Below are 17,286 nucleotides of genomic sequence, written 5' to 3' on the forward strand. Positions count from 1 at the left end.
ATGTTGAATAAAGGGAAGTGTTTTTGAAAGCGATCATTTCGTGGTTCACGCATTGTGATTTAAGATTTTACATTTTGTGTCCAAAGTAAAGTTCTTTTGTTCAGAGCAGCTGGTGTCTCATATTAAGTCTTCAGTTCGACCCTTCTCTTGGATCATTCCATCGGGCTCAGTTTGACCCCCTGCCCCCCCGGGGTCACGGCAGGTTGCCCTCATTAGTAACAGGAGGTCTCAGCCCCAAACCCAGTCCGTCACCCTATTTGTGTCCTCCCTAATGGAGGCAAAATGACCACACATGAACCAAGGTTCCTACCAGGATCGTAACCTATAACCTCGGAAACGTCACCTCGCTCTCGGCCTCCATTCATACTTCACCCACTCGGACTGCAGCAATCCGTTTAGTCAATGAAAAGGGGAAAGACACACATACACACAAGAGATCACTTCCTTGTCCTGCCCTTGGCTCAGACCCAGGACTCACACACACACACACACACACACTCACAAACACACACACACGTCCTCCAGTGCCTCACGCAGCGTTCTTTTCCGGGCCGGACCAAAAACAGAGGGAGCTGGGTAGAGAGAGAGAGAGAGAGAGAGAAAGAGAGAGAGGATTATTGAGGAAGAGAAAGGGAGAGGGGGTCTGAGGAAGGGGGGGGCTCTCTGCTTTTCAACGGACGTGTGAACAAAAGCTTGGTCAAACTGTCGGGCCGCAGCCGAGGGTGTTTACTGCTCTTGTATCTATAACCAACAAATCAAGGATCACCCCTCCCCACGAACACACACACACACACACACACACACACACACACACTGCCACGTCCACCTCCACAGCTGAACTCCCCCCGCTGCCCCTTTTCCCTTGAGCTGCCTGACTTTATTGGGAACAGCAAATTGAGGAACCATCCATCTGGGTGTGATCACCAATTACGGAGGGAAGCTGTCAGCATGCATTAAGGCCTGCAGGGAAGGCGGGCGTGTTAGGGCGGCTTTTATGAAGAGGGAGGAGAGGGAGGGAGTTAAGGGGCGAGAAAGTGGCTGGATACGATTAAAAAAATCTTTTAGACGAGTAAAACATCTTCTTTTTCTTTCCAGGGCAGAGCTACTTTCGTGAATAACCCGTTTGTCTTGTTGTCTTTGAGTCAAGAAAACAAAGTCCGCTCATTATTCGCCGCTCGGAACTAATTCATGTTGTGTCGTCAGCAGAGTGAGGATGAGCGAGTGCACTTTTTCAGCGCGACATAAAGTGACCATGTAAGCGATATAAATATGCTAAAAACTCAATGCAGCTTATGGCCGGCCCCCTTTTGTCGCTGCTCACTGGCACAAGCGGTGATTCCCTGTAACACTTCTCCTCCGGCCAGCTTTCTCACAACACAATAGGGCCGTCATTAACTTTTTGCTCCGTTGGAATGCTGAAAGACCCCGTCGTCCAAACGCCCCCCAGTCCCCTCCCCTCGCTCCACCACGCATCCCGCTTTTCTCCTCGCTCGCTGGTTTTTCAGGGCCCTAATTTACCAAGGCCAGGTGTGCGTGGACCCACTGTAAGGGGAGGGGGGGGTGAGGACAAGTGAGGAGAAGGGTGAGCGGCTCACAAAGGGGTCATGTGAATTTCTGGATAACTTCGCCTCTGTAGGCCGCTAAAAATGATTCAATGATACACGGAAATTTTTCGTCTAACTTCTCACATGCAGAAGACAAAATGATGACGGGTGCACGGAGACATGGATCCATCACAAAGAGAAGTTTATACCTCTCCGCCATGGCCCAACAGTGCCCTTAAGAAACCACATAGGTCCCAATTTTTATTTGGATCTGTAACAAATTACATGCACTCACTTTTTCATCAATACCCATGAGGTGGAAAAACGCAAATCTCTAGGATAAAATGTTAAATCTGCACATCCTTCAATCCAAGTTTTGTAGTTTTCCGTCCAGTGGTAGCAATCCTGCTAACTAACAAACAAGAGCACACGAAAAACAAAACCTTTTGTCAGAGGTATAAACTTGGAAAAACTGGTCGCTGGCTGGAAACTCCATGTTTGCACGTTTTAAGTGGGATATCATTTAATTGTTAGAACACATTAGACAAAATTTGCCTTTTGCTTATGCTTTGGTCTCTAACATATTTGAAATCCTCCGCTAACTGCTAACTTTTGCCGTTTGGTCGTGAGCAACTATACATCCAATACATCACTTGCATAACAGCTGAAAGATGCTAAAGATGCTAAAGATGCTGCAGCCTCAGGTGAAAAATCCTTGTGGGTTTGTGCCTATGAGCAATTTCATTCATTGTTATTTTACAAATATTGATTACACGAGCTTTAATTTGTGTGTCTGTGCTTTTTGTTAGGTGCAGATTGTGTGTTGCGTCCACGGCCATGTGTTGCCCCTGAGTTGGATCTGTGGGAGTTTATGTGCAGAAAGCTGTGCGTTCTATGTGATGTGTCACTTTGAATATGTGCTCTGGCGGTGCATACGAGTATGAATGTGTGAATGGGTCATTGTGAGTGTGTGTGAGGGTAATTGGAGGACGAAGGGGAGGGGGGCTACAAGTCGCTACAAAGTTGTTCGCCAGCCAGCCTGCCAGGTTGAGCGAGTTGCTCAAAGCTCAGCAGCTTTGCTTTTTTGGAGAGACTCAGCGGGCGGGTGAGGATGGAGGAGGAGGAGGAGGAGGAGGAGGAGGAAGACTGGGGGGGGGGGGACCAGGACTAATTGCCACTAATTGAATTGGATGTGCTGATCAGATGGGAGGCTGTGGAAGTAATCTGAGTTGTCACAGCAGATAACGCTGGGCCGTCCCAGAGTGTCCGCCTCATGTGACAGTCTGTAACATAGCCTGCGAGAGGGCACCGGCCCCCTTTGTCACAGCCACAATAGGGGAGAGAAGCAAAGTTGCCAGTTACAGCGAGCAGCAGTGAACCCAGGGTGGGAGGAAGGAACGGAGGAGGAAATGGTGGAGGGAGAGAGAAAACGAGGGAGGTAGAGAGTGGGGACATGAAAGAGGGAAGCTGAGGAAGGGGGATGCTCAGTGGATGGAAACAGTGGTGGAAGGAGATGATGAGGGGAAGAGGAGAAATGTGCAGAGTCTGCGGGTTTCATTCACAAACATCAGGTCACATATTATTTTAAAATATCAATTTTTGATATTTGTACCAGTTTATTCATTATGTCCATCAGAAGTTTATTTATTAATTCCCAGGTTTAAGATTATTTTGACATTTTACCAAACTTAGACTGAAATCATCACCTATTTGCTGCATTCTACCAGTTGCACTGACATTGTTTGTACTCTGGCATTTTTCACTTGAAGTCATAATCGTCCAAGGGCCATAAAATGATATCGTAAAAGCTTTGTGGCTGTTAAATCTGTTAAAGCTGCACTGCCACGCACGCTCCCTATGTAGCTGAAATGTCAACGCCTGTTTGCTGATCTTGTGAATGCTGGATGATGATGACGATGATCGGTAATTTGCCTCTGAGCCCCTTCTTTGTAACATCTGAGTGCGTTCCCAAAGCACACCTGCGCTCGCTGGAGCTCAGCGGTGCACTGCATGAGCGGACCGCTGCAGTCGAGCCATAGAGACGCAGGATAATACGAGGACAGGTGGATGACAGCCACTGACACAAAGAGAGAAAGTGGCTTTGGGTCTTTCCCAAGCCTGCAGAGGACCAATTAACCAGGGTTTCTCCTGCTGCATGTCACACACACAGACACACACACACACACACACACACACACACACACACACACACACACACACACACACACACACAGCACAGCAGCTGTACAGTCAGTTGGTGCTATTTGGGCAGGGGTTAAATCAGCATGATGAAAGCAGGCCAGAGTCTGTGTGTGTGAATCTGTGTGTGTGTGCGTGCATGTGTGTAGATCCGCATTTGTGCATTTTACTGTTATTCACTGCTATGTATGTGTACAGTGTGTGTCTCTGCAGCTCAGTGTGCATGACTGTGTGTGTGTGTGTGTGTTGTGTGGAGGCATAGTGATGCACGCAGTGGGCAGGCAGATGTGTGAGTGTGTACGACTAAGCCCTGGCGAAACCCGCTGCGAGGGGTCACGACCTTTACAGAATCAGTGCCTCTGCATGTCAGGACTAATGGAAGGGCCCCACCAGCTGCACCGAGAGGAGGAGGAGGAGGAGGGAGAGGAAAGAGAGGTAGAGGGGAAAAGATGAAGAGTGAAGGTGGGGAAAAAAGGGAGAAGAGGATGAGAAATATAGGGGGGGGGGCATTTATAATATCTATATAAGGAGGGAGTTTGAGGTATAGAGCGATGTGGTGTTATAGAGAGTTTTGCCATATGTAGATATATACTTATATACATACATACTTGTGTGAATGCTTCATGTTTAAATGCAGCTTTTGCATCAGTGATAATTATTTAATTATATTTAAAAAATGAAGCTGTGTAACATGAGTATTATTCATATTAACTTTTAAGAAATATACGTTTCTGATGCATTTGTTCAGTAGGAACATTTTCTCTCTTTTTGCATGTGCACCATGCGTAGATATAAATTAACATCTTTATGTCAGACGAATGTAAAACTTGCAAAACTGCAGGTGTGGGATTAGGATAAAATTTTAAAATAATGTAGAAAGTACAGGAGTAGTTAGACAGTGAGAGAAATAAGTACAATCAGATCTTTGGTATTAAAACAAGCAGTATTTGTAATTGTTAATTTGTTTAATGATCTGCTGATCTCAATGTTAGTCAGTAGTTAGGAAAGTCGATGAAGTAAAAACGCTGGAGTTGGGCTGTTTTTACATCTTTTTATTTTTAATTTTCCATATGTCAATTTAAGATGCTCAAAATACAGAATAACAAAAAAAAAATAACAACCTGATGCCAACTGTCCTCTGAGACACAAGTATGAATTAGTTATTAATGAAGTTGGCTTTTATTATTTAGAAAAAAGTGCTGCGATATGAATATTGAACTTATTTTTCATTTAAATTAAAAAGGAAATACGTGATTGAGAAAAAGAAACAAGTGTTTATAGAAATCAGGTAATTGCTGAGAAAATCAAGATGAGGTGACAAAACAAATTTATGATTTGAACGAGAAAGATAATAAAACAAATTTTCATGGCAACGAAATTTATGCTAAATTATTCTGTTCAACATTTTCAAGAACAATTTTCATTTAGACAACAGACAGACGCCTCTATCAGTATCAGGCCAGAGTCTGCTGATCGTGTGTGTGTGCTCAGTGTGTGTTCAGGACAGTGCCAGTGTGTGTGCCCACCATGACCAGTAGACCCCCTGCTTCCTCTCCAGTTATGTGATCCACCGTCTGTGCCACTCGGTGCCGGGCTCCGCAGACGGCCTCCTGCATCATCACCGTGAGATGATGATGTAGCTGCAGTTACAGGAGACGAGGCAGAAGCCCAGTGATGGAGGACACTGACACTGACAGTATGTCTGGTTCTGTCTGTCTGGTTGAGGCTGAAATGTGTTTTTCTTCCTCCAGACTTTGAATTCAGGCCAACGTGAGAGGAGAAACTAAAAACAGAGCGGCAATGACGAAATGAAAGTTAGAATCCCCTGATTATTTCTTTACTTTGACAAAGTGATTTACAGTCCTCCCACAATTCCACCATCACTTTCAATGGTGCACCCTCAAATTTTTTTTTTGAGATTTCATTTTATTCATTTGCATTGTATCTTATTCAGGTTTTTTCCATTTGAATCCCAAGTTCAATTGTGTTCCTCGTTCAGTCTGAGGATCTGGAGCTGAGCAGAAGGAACTCGTTGAAGGAATGTGACAGAGCAACAGGTGGCAGATGGCAGGGTTAGAGCGACACCTACAGAGCACAGAGGGGAAAAACATTTAGTTCACACAGCCATCAACAGCCTGTACGTGTCAGGTTATTAAATCTGTACGTTTACAGAGAAACCACAATTAAGATGACATCAATTAAAATCCTATTGGCTGTCAAAGCATATCAGAAACTGTTTTTTTTGTGCCATTCAAACAATTATTTTTGATTTTAATTTGATCTATGCAGTGCAAAAAATAAAAATAATAATTATTACTTTATTTTATTTCCGTCCATCCCTCTATCTCAAAGATAAAAAGCAGGGCAGAGTATTTTTTAAATTACACCTCGATTTTCATAATTAATGTTTTATCTACAATCTCCTTTTACTTATTAACAAAATAACAGAAACTTCAAATTCACTGCACAGGTTTAATGAACTTAGTCGTAACATGAAGCAGCATTGCAAGAATGTTTTTCTGAATTAATTACAGTCATACATAGTTTAATTTACATAAATAAATAAAAAACCTTAATTTGTCTATTTGTGAGCAAATGTCAAAACACACAATAAATCCATAAAAAGTCATTTACACATAAACTATCTGAGAAATACAAAAATGTGAGGAGTGTGAAGTTTAAAAGAAAAAATGCTGCAAAGGTTCATGGGAGTGGGCAATCTGACCAATAATGTGTGAGAACACAGGGGCGGCATGTTAAACATTTGATAAGATAAATAGGAAACAAGAGCAGGAGTTTCACCAGGCATTTATTACCATTTATCAGGACCTTATTTCCGATAATCACAAAATAACATGGGGATGATGAACCAAGACATTTTCATGGACATTACAAAAAAAAGAAAAAGTAGAATAAATGTGCTTTTCAATGGAATACATTAATGAAATTCCTGCTTTATCCTCCTGGAAGGGATTTTAAATGATTTGAACTTACACACATTGACCTGTTGAACCTTTACTGTGTGTAGTTTGTTGCAGGATCAATAGCAGCAGCAGGAGCAGCCGGTGAATATTTCCCCTCCGCTCACTGTGTTGTGCAACTGATCACAGGAGAATATTGTCATTTACTCGCTCTAATAGACTCGGTCATCGTCCTGCGGTCTAAACTAACGCAGAGACAAATACCCCGGCGGGGGAATCCACTCACTGGCTGCTATTCTCAGCGGCGACACAGTCACATCCAACTGGACTTGTTCATTTACACCTGCAGCCTCAAATATTCATGAGTGTCTCCCCGCAACAACTTAGCAGTGATTCATGAAACACAGCAGCAACACGAATGCTCTTTAAAGCTACACCGTCATATAATATCAAGTCGTAAACGTGGCCCACATATTAAATATCCCATTAAGCGGCTATAGGAAAACTGCTGCTGGCTCCGACCGGATGGTTGGAAATATATAGTTTGGGGAAAGAAAGAAAAATGTCACCACTAAGAAGTTGCCGTTTGTTTGGACAAATCATAATGGGCCAGTTGAGGCGTTTATGAGGGGTGAAAAAAGGAGAGTCTCACATTAAAAGTGGACGATAGCGGCGGTGACGGCCCCCTTTGTTTGTGTTTCCAGCGTACAGTGGAGTCACCAGGAGGCCAGCAGTGTCTGCAAGGCTCCTCTGTCACAACACATCGTGTCTCCCGCCTCCGAGCGCGCTACATCATCGCCAACCGTCCTCTCCCGCCGTTTCTATCCTCCTCCTCTCACAATCCCCTAGAAATTCAATCTGCTGAATAAAAAACACCCTCCTGTTGTCACTCTAGTGTTAATGTTGCCTTCTTTTCTCCTCCTGCGCTAGAGGCCTCGTCTTCCGCTGAGTTCACGGCCCCGCTGACCTTTCGTTGACCCCAGCTTGACCTTTGCAGGTTAGCGTCTCTGTCAGCTGCAGCTGTGGCACTGCTAAAAGCCCGGATAATCCAATCACACAGTCATTAGTGCTGAGTAGGCCAGAGCCGGAGCAGGTGAGTGAGTGTGTGTGTGTGTGTGTGTGTGTGTGTGTGTGTGTGTGTGTGTGTGTGTTCCTCTCGCTCTCATAATCTCCCTCAGATTTTTGCTCATGTCACACACACAAACACCAGAGACTTATCCAGCAGATGATCGTAACCTTCCCCCCGTTGTCATGTGCAGCAATAACACATCAGATCAGTGGCGTTAGAACCAAATCTGTCACCTCGGTGCGATTGTGCTGCCGAGTATTAAACACATGTTCGGCTTCATTAAAACCTCTGAATTAAAACCGAGACCTGGACCAACAACGTGTGTGTGTGGATGCAGATGAGCGGGCGGTTGCCAGGATTGAGATTTTCGGGATGAAAGGCACGCAGGGTGTCATGGCGGATCGGAAAATAGGCTGCGCTCTTTTTCCTGGTTTCGATTGTTCTCCAGAGCCACAGCAGAGTCTGGGAGGAGGCGAGCATCGTGATCTGAGCAGCTCTGAAGAGGGGCTTCACTGTGAAAGGTTTAAAGTGCAAAAACTAAATGAAAAGGAAATATAATAAGATGTTGCCATTGCTTTTTAATTGGGTCCAATATTGTCTTCAAGGAATCTACTTGATTTTAGCCCCGATGCTGTAGTTTGCATGTTCAACACATGGGCAGTTTCTCTTTGGTAGTTTCTCTATGACCCTATAACACACATCACATATTTATGAGAATCATTTCTGTGTGGAGGATCCTCCTGCTCATTAGGAACATTTCTTCGACTGTACATCAGAGACCACCTCCCGTATCAACTTGTAAATCACAAACCATGTTTCTGTTATTGAATGTCGTCATCTGCGTCATCATCACGATGAGCTCCGGTGTTATTGCTGTGTCATTAAAAACAATAGAAACGCGTCAGTAAGACTGAATTAAAACAGACCGGGAAAATCACAATAAATACAACGAGGACTCCAAATGTATAAATATACGTTTTTCATTTAACTATTTACCATCAAACTATTATTTACAGATGTTAACCACTCCCCCTTTCGGCCGGCCACACGTGTTCGCTGTTTGATACACGCCCCCTGCACTCACCTTCGCTGCTCGTCGTGATTGGTCGGATGTTGGCTGATGAAACCGGCGCTGTGATTGGCTGTCTACACGTCAGGATGGCCGAGCGGTCTAAGGCGCTGCGTTCAAGCTGGGGAACAATCGTCCGTCAAGGAGGGGGAAGAAGGGGGGAGAGAGGGGGGAAAGAAAAAAGAAGAAAAAAGAAGAGAAAAGGGAGAAAAAGGGAAAAAATGAGAAAAAGAGGAAAAATGAGGAGATTTTGTGTCCATATCTATTTGTTCCATGTATTTCTAGCTGCCTGGAAGCAAAAAGCTAACTTTTGACATTTTGACCTTGCCCGAGGCGGGACTCGAACCGCCGAACTGTGGAATTTAAAGGGAAACTCTCAATGGAGGAGAGTGGCTCCCCCTGCTGCGTCACCGTGACGCACACACTGCTGACACTCCCAGGTGTTTGAGGGGTTCCCCAGGTATGAAGCTGGGCTAGCCCAAAAGTTTAGGTTGTAAATTATTAGACAATATATAACTACTACAAAGAAACGGCTGCTTTTAAGGTTCTTCCCTGCACCTTGTAGTAGTAATAGTAACTTAGTGTCAATATTTTGATAAATTATTTATGTGTAATATGTGTAAAGTGTAATGATTTTTTGCTTTTCTTCTCTCACCTACCTGCAGGACCAAAAAGCTCACTGTCACAGGCTCATCACATGACTTGGATAGCGTCTGAAACCTCTCTTGTTAATAAAATACTATGTTACTTTTATTGTTGTCATTATTTCTTATTTTCATTATTGTTGTTATTATTAATATTAGGACACTTTTGCTGTACACCAGTTTTGTTTGTTCAGAGAAAAAAGAAACAAAGAAACACTTAAAAAGAGAAAAAAGATTTAATTAAAAAAAGAGCAAAAAAAGTTCAACAAATGCAATGAAAAAGTAGAAAAATCTATTATTTACAGTAAGCACACACTATATATATCAATACTTTAACAAACAACATTTTAAACTATTTACAAAACAACCATTATTTAAAATTATTAATTAAATACACACACAATACTACTACACTATATACAACTACTATTTACAACTCTTTACTATTTACAATACATACATGATCACTTGTTCGACTTTTTTCTCATTTCCTCCAACCATTGAGCTTTGGGAACAGGATCAGACAGAGGACAGTACACTGTGCCACGGTACTGACTGTGTCCAGTGTCAGCAGTGCGGAACTGACCACACTTTTTACAGGTGTTTGCCTCTACTGTCCGCCTGTATGGTCTCTTCAGGGCTGTGCCAGCTTCCACTGTGCGTTTAGCTGCGCTGCTTTGTGGCTGAGCTACAGACACAGGGCGGACCACTGGCAAAAGGTTGAGAGTTTGTCCTGCTGGATTGAGGATCTGAGGGGAGGGGGTTTGAAATGTTCGTGGTGCTGGAGGAGGTGTGACAAATAAATGTCCCTTTGGCACGATGGAGCGCGGGCGCTGACTCCAAACTGCCTGTCTCTGCTGTGCCTGCCCTGCTGTACTCTCAGGCAGCCGGTATTGATGTTCACGATGAGCTGGCTTGGGCACAGCAGGAAGCACTCTTGCATCCGGAAGAGGCTCGTTGGACACAGGTAGTGCTGGTGGCAAAGCCCCGGTGCCCTGAAGCAGCACAGACAGCTCCTGTCGCTTCTGTCGCTTATTGTGCCACTGAACAAGGGTGTTCTGGTTAACCTCCACCAGCTGAATGGCTGTTCCCTGCATCACCAGGGAGTTACCAACCACGAGCTGTCTGATTTTATGGTAGTCCCTGAGAATTAGGGACCACCTGGAATCAGCCGTCCTGCCTCTCCGTACTGGGTTCGGGTGGAGATTGCAGAGCCTGATGAAAATGTTTTCCACCAAACGGCAGCAGTCAGGCCACTGAGCCGGTGCACTGCTTGCTCCCAACATGCAACGGGTGGTGCTCTCCACACCAGGAGTTGTTGAGGGCTTCTTTGGTGTTCGAAACCGTCCACTCAAAAGTCTCTCCTGGTGTCGTGCTGCATACACCACCCGCTGCTTGTCCACATCATCCAGGCTCCCCCACAGTGCGATGATTGTGTCCGTCTGCTGGTTGGTGAGACAGAGAGCAGACTGTTCCCGCAGCTCTACCAAATACTCAGCAAGTCTGTCCACATGCTGGTACCCAGGAACATTCTGCTCATCAACAGCCTAGGCAAAGGATAAAACACGTTAGAAAATATTAATGTAAAACCTTCATTGACACTGAGCTTTCATGACACTGTATTAATGCTGTGGGTTTTATAAAATATATGTACAGTTATCTATAGATCGACACTATTCTAAATTGAGACACTTACCATATCGTCAGAGGACGAACCCGTGGACACAGTGGATGAGGCAAAGGTGGATGTGGCGGAGGTCATGGTGGATGTGGCGGAGGTCACGGTGGATGCGGCGGAGTTCACGGTGGATGCGGCGGAGGTCACGGTGGATGCGGCGGAGGTCACGGCGGATGTGGCGGAGGTCACGGTGGATGTGGCGGAGGTCATGGTGGATGTGGCGGAGGTCATGGTGGATGTGGCGGGAACCAGGATGGATCTGCTGGGAGCCAGGGAGGAGACGCTGGAGGCCAGGCTGCTGACCAGTGAACCGACAGCAGATGTGGTAGTGGAGGGATGAGGAGTCCGAGAGGCTGGAGCCTGAGGGACCTCCAGGTCCAGCACTGTGGGGTCACCTGTGAGGTCAGAGAACCCCTCATCCTCCTCCACGCTGTCCTCCACTTCATGCTGCTCAACCAGTTTAGCGGTCTCCTCTGAATCAGGATGCATGTCCTGCAGTGCCTGACCTGTCTGCCTGAACAGGTACTGCACCCCGATGAGCTCTCCTGAAACAACATATGAAAAATGGATCATTTACAAAAGTTAACAGGAGGTTTTAAAACCGAGCAGAAATACTAGTGTGTTCACAGATGCTTACCAGTGTAGCACGAGGGTGGACTAAACTCTGGTGCCACCTTCCTGCCAAACAGCTTCTGATAATTGCTGTTGACACAGTGAAGCAGGTCACCAGAGTAGCTGCGTAAAGATGATGGTCCGGCAGCTAGAGCAGCACTACCCCGATCCTGGTTCCACCGATGCAGTCCTTCCAGCAGGTAGGCCTGAAAATTCAGGCTGTTGGCACTGGTTCCTAGAAGTAAATTTTTAAAGATTAAATTCTAAAGTATTATTAGACTAAATGAGCAACATGTCTGAGGGACACAAACCTGGAATGAAGCGGTTCAGGTGGAGGTGAAAGGACTCAAGAGATGTGGAGCCTCGAGCACATCTGAAGGTGGGCAACCGCACCCCTCCCTTTGTGAGCTCCCCTGTTTTGGCGTACAGAGCAACACCTGGCAGGTCCTGGATGCACTTTACATGTTTCTTCTGGACACGCCAAATGTGCTCTATCCTCTCCCTGTCAAACAGGGGAACTCCAAGGGAGTCGTTCCCATTGGTCCCCATGAGTCCCTGCAACAGATTCTCCAGCAGCCGGACGGTGGTCTCCTCACCACGGGTCCTCCTCCGACAGTGAAGAGCCAGCTCCTCCCTGGTTAGGTATTTGCTGAGGTCAGTATCCGTGATGGAAGACAGGCCCTGGGATTGAAGCTGCTGTCTTTTAGCTACACGCAACAGAGCCAAATCAGTTGCATCCCACTCGAATATGCACGCAGACAGACGTGACATAAACAGAGGGTACAGTTGATGAGCATCTGTTGCACATCCCAGGGCCAGACGGCGCATGAAGTGCCAGATATCCAGCCTTATGGAGAGGGCTGGCCACCCGCTGAATCTGGCCTTCAGCTTTGTCTCCTCTGCCTCAGCACAGCAGCCACAGTCCACGTAGAGGGCGACAGGAGGATCCACTCGAGCCTGCTGGTACCTCTTCACCAAGTCAGCTGCCATCAGGTCCAGGCCAGCTCCCTCCTGAGCGGTCAGCACACTCATGAGTATCTGGCCATGCTCATTTCCCACAGAGGTGAGCCAGAGCGCTGTCCCCTTGGCCTTTCCGGCCAGCTTCTTGGTGATCTGAAGGACACAAAATATATAGGACCTCAGTGAACATGATTAAAAAAATACTGAAATACAGGATGCATTTAATAATCAGTAGCCTAATTTTAAAGAAAAAAAGATTGTTTAACCTTTTTGGTTGAATCCATTTTAAGGATGGTGCCATGTGTTGACGTGATTGTGGCCTTGATGTGGTCCAGCCTTGTAAGAATGTCCTGGCTGTACACGGACAAGAGCCACTTACAACTTGGCACCACAGCAGGCTCTGGAGGCTCAGGGAATGCTATGGGCAACAGTCCGGGGCGCTGGAGGAAGTCCACACACTCTGTGGTGTACCGTGCCACCCGATTCAGCCACTCCTCTGTGTGGTTCTCCTTCAGCTGCTTCAGGAGTCTCGTGGGACTGTTACCCAGGCCTCTCTCCCGCAGAAGCCGGATCACCCGGATGTCACAGGCAAACCTTGGTCACAGATAGGATACAAGATATATCAGTTGGAATGTTTTACATCATTCTATTTGACAAGGCAAAGGGGAAAAGAAACGTTACTCACTTTTGTGTGAGGATGACCCGAAACTCTGAACGGTGAGCCAAGTCCAGCTGTGTGAGGACAGTCTGGCTCCATGAGACATGGTTGGCTCTACATTTGGTGCAGGTCAGAGTCTCTGTCACCATGTTGTAGATCCTGTCCACGTCCAGGACCCGTCGTGCTCTCTTGTGCAACCCTGCTCCTGTGAGTTGGTGCTGGCCACAGGCAGGGTTGGGACAGACCACCTTCACCTTCCACAACTTATATGGCATCCACACCAGCAGTGGATGCGCAAAAAAGCGGTCCGGTGCAGGAGCCTGGTGGTACAGCTGGCTTGGCTGTGGAGGATGGTACCAGAGCTTCAGGTTTTGCTGAAGCTCCAGTTTCCCCTTGGGCCCCACCTTCAAGAGGGTCTTTGCAATCCACTTGTGGTCTGCAGTTGGCAAGCCCTCTGACCACAGGCGGGGCAGCTGGGGAGTCGCTGGAGCTTCAGGTGTGTCAGTCCTGGGGTCCGCAGTCTGGGCAAAGACAAAATAACACATGAACATGCTTGATACTTGTAAAAAGAACTGCAGATGCTCTATGATATATGAAATGCTAAATTACTTACTGACACAGAAGCACACACTGCTGCAGGACCTGGTACAACCACCTGAGCAGCTGTCTGAGGGTCTGGAGCCTGTAACAGCATGGCAAGAGTCACACACAATCAAACCTTCAGTTATTATTCTACAGTATATAGTATAGCAATTTTATTTGACTGTTTTATATTATATATTTATATCATTGTTTATTTGATTGATTGTGTGTCACAGTGCAGATTCAAATAAAGGCAATATTATTTTCAAGTTATTTATTGGATCACAAATTAAGTACTGAAGAATATTTGTTTTGCTGTAACCGTGACTGTTTCTCCACCTTGCGTTTTGCAAGGGACTGTTCATTTGTATTTAGATTGATTTTTGACACATTTCTCTGATATTGCAGATGCAGTAGATGACTTTACTGCTGCCCTACTGATCATAGTAAGTAGTATACTTGCATGTTCATCACATGACACAATTAATCACTTAATGAATTAATTAAAAGCAATAAGTGTGACACCATGTGATCAAGGCAGGATCATCATCAAAGCACCTCCAACTGTACCATGGTTGTATGAGCATCAAAAAACACAGCTGTACTTCTTTCTGTTACATATCCAACAAGATGTTCTGTGTTGTTGTGTTCTGTTTCTGAAACTACACATGAACTACTTGGATGTTTCAGGTTGGAATGTCAGTATGATAGGAGGGAATGAGGGGCACGAATAGTAATTTTGTATGCATGTTGTATGTTAATTTTGTATGCATTATAAGTTGTTTTGGAGCTGATCTCTCTCTCTCTTTCTCTCTCTCTCTCAGGCACACACCACACACACGGCTACCTAGGCTGGATTGAGAAACCTGGTGTCTTAAGAGTGAGTCGTAACTCTCCTGCCAATGTTCTTGGACTTCCACACTAACAGTAACTACAGTTTTGTAACATGTACTGTATAGTGATGTTCATTATACTGATATTTTTTTTAATTTGAACTGTTTTGCCCAGACTTTATATTTACCAAACCTTTTTTTATATTTAACATGCAATTGTACTGCATGTGAAGGTTTTGCATGTCAACTTTACACTCAAATAAAAAGTAAAGAGCAGTAAGAAGCTGTGAAGGGTTTTCTCTTACATTGCAATCACAGGATTGAAAAATCAGTAGGTTTATTTTATTATGGTTCGCCATCTGCTTGTAGCCATGTTTCAAACAGAGATTTTGTGAAAGTGGCATCTATTAACATGTTTTCCTTAACAAAAGTGCCTTTAATTTCTAACCGTGTACACAATAATTCAGCCTAGGTACTTTTTGATTTGAATGTTTTTTACTATTCTTAATAATCTTGTATAGACACACTGTAATAGACTGTATTCAAACAGGTGTGATTACTCACTGAGACAGCAATGTTGGCTGCTGAACTGGAGCTTGCTTCAGCAGAGTCGGTGACTTGGGTCTGTAAAGCATTCAGTCATAAGTCACTTGCATTAATAACACAGCTGCATTAATAAAACAGGTTGCTTTTTGATCTCTTCTTACCTGGGATACTTTTCGGGCTCTGCAGAGATTTGGCTTTGCAGCAGCAACATGAGCACCACCGAATCTTGGCTTGGTGAACTGGAAGGGAATAAAAACACCACCAGACTGTATCATTAGAGGACTATACTGTCAAACTATAATCCTGTGAGTCAGACATTCGTGGTCAGTTACGAGTGTCTAAATGTCCAAATACCATTGCCAAATTCAATAATGGTTGCTGCTTCGGTCCTCCTGCTCCCAGAACCTGTCCCACAGCAGCACTTTGTCCTACAGCGGTGTGGACTGGACCCACAGCTGGACTCTGCTGACCCATGGTACGCTGTGGCGGACCAGCCGCTGAAGTGGTGCTCTGGGTCAGACCCACTGCTGCAGGTCGTTGCTGCGTGGGCCCCTGAGCAGCACTCGCTCCGGTTGGCTGTTGGTTCGTTACAGAATAGATTTATCATAATTAGCATCTGCACTGATATGCATGCGCAAACACACAAACATATGAACACACACTGCTTGAGTCTTGAACTGACCAGTGTTACCTTCGGAGCGTGGAAGCCACAGGTACACTTCCTGAGCTGACCAAACAAGGACATCTGTCCATGCGTCTGCATGGGACATTTCTCAATCTAAAAATAACAGTTGATATAAATGAACACAGACACAGAGCTGATGTAAATGACTTGCTCATGACATGTTTATTAACTCATTGGCTTTCACTGTATTTTCTATCATGAGTAAAAGTATGATTAGAGTACATAACAAGCAATAAAATAAACTGCGCAGTGCTCTTACCCTTTGATACAGCTCGTACCATTTCTTCTGTCTGGGAGCTGGCCTGTTCCCCTCACCTGCCGGCCAGGCCCCAGTGCTGGCAAACTTCTTCAGCCGGGACATCCACTCTGAGTCCGCCATCGCCTTGTGTGTCTTTGGCTTGGTAGAAGATGCCTTCAGGGACGCGAATGAATGAATGCACGTCTTTAACAGCCATGACAACACACGTGTCAGGTATAAAAGCCGGACCAGCGGCATCATAACGCTGTAATAACCCTATGAATGCTACCTGTGTGCTACGACGAATACATTAGGACGGGTCACCGCGTCTGACGACACGCCATTGTAAGTTAACAACATGACAATTAGCACTGTGCAAACGACGTGACAACACACGCGCGCGAGGTGAAATCACTTCTAGGCTCAAACTGACGTCTCATAACGTGAACAGAAGTGTATTAGATGCGTAAATACTCACCATGTCGACTGAACAGACGTGCTTTATTCTCTTCTCGTTTCGAACGCTCCGCTCCTGCGCCGTATTCACCGCTCTAAACGCCCCCTGTCGGCCACGATAAATAAAATTCCCCGTCCAACATTTCCGCCCCGTGATTGGTCAAATGTTGGACCGGGGGAAGAATTCGGCGAAATGATTGGTCGTTGAATGTTGGACTTTCGAATCCGATTGGCTCTCGGAGTCCAACATTGCGAATGTTGGACGGACGCTTCTGCGGCTGCTGGCGTTCAGGTCGCAGTCTCCTCTGGAGGCGTGGGTTCGAATCCCACTTCTGACACATCCTTTTTGATTCGCTCCCGATTAAACCACGTGACGGGGAAACTCCGCCGGGCGAACCGGGCGACTTCCGCTTTTCATCAACAACGAGGGCGCTGATTTGTGATCTGTTTGGGTGAGGCCTTTATTCTGAAGGAACAACGCCCGCACTTCCACATGCAGCGGCTCGTTTAGCGAGAACACAGAAGATGAGTAAAGTTTCTTTATATAGATATATTTACGGTGCAGTAATGAAGTTAAATCAATGCATGAAAA

At 45.5% G+C, this 17,286-nt stretch overlaps 1 protein-coding gene across 1 annotated transcript; it reads right to left on the reverse strand.

The window, feature by feature from the left end:
• Positions 1–8,046: 8,046 nt before the first annotated feature.
• LOC138406681 (uncharacterized) lies at positions 8,047–14,048 on the reverse strand. The gene is made up of 7 exons (XM_069519262.1): positions 13,968–14,048; positions 13,382–13,875; positions 12,963–13,290; positions 12,048–12,849; positions 11,762–11,971; positions 11,143–11,669; positions 8,047–10,993 (listed from the first exon to the last, which is right to left on the reverse strand). The coding sequence occupies exons 1-7, from the start codon at positions 14,046–14,048 to the stop codon at positions 9,911–9,913; spliced, it is 3,525 nt and encodes a 1,174-aa protein (XP_069375363.1). The 3' UTR covers positions 8,047–9,910.
• Between the last annotated feature and the right edge of the window lie 3,238 nt (positions 14,049–17,286).

The sequence above is a fragment of the Paralichthys olivaceus genome, chromosome 22, assembly GCF_024713975.1.
Source record: "Paralichthys olivaceus isolate ysfri-2021 chromosome 22, ASM2471397v2, whole genome shotgun sequence".
Classification (NCBI taxonomy): domain Eukaryota; kingdom Metazoa; phylum Chordata; class Actinopteri; order Pleuronectiformes; family Paralichthyidae; genus Paralichthys; species Paralichthys olivaceus.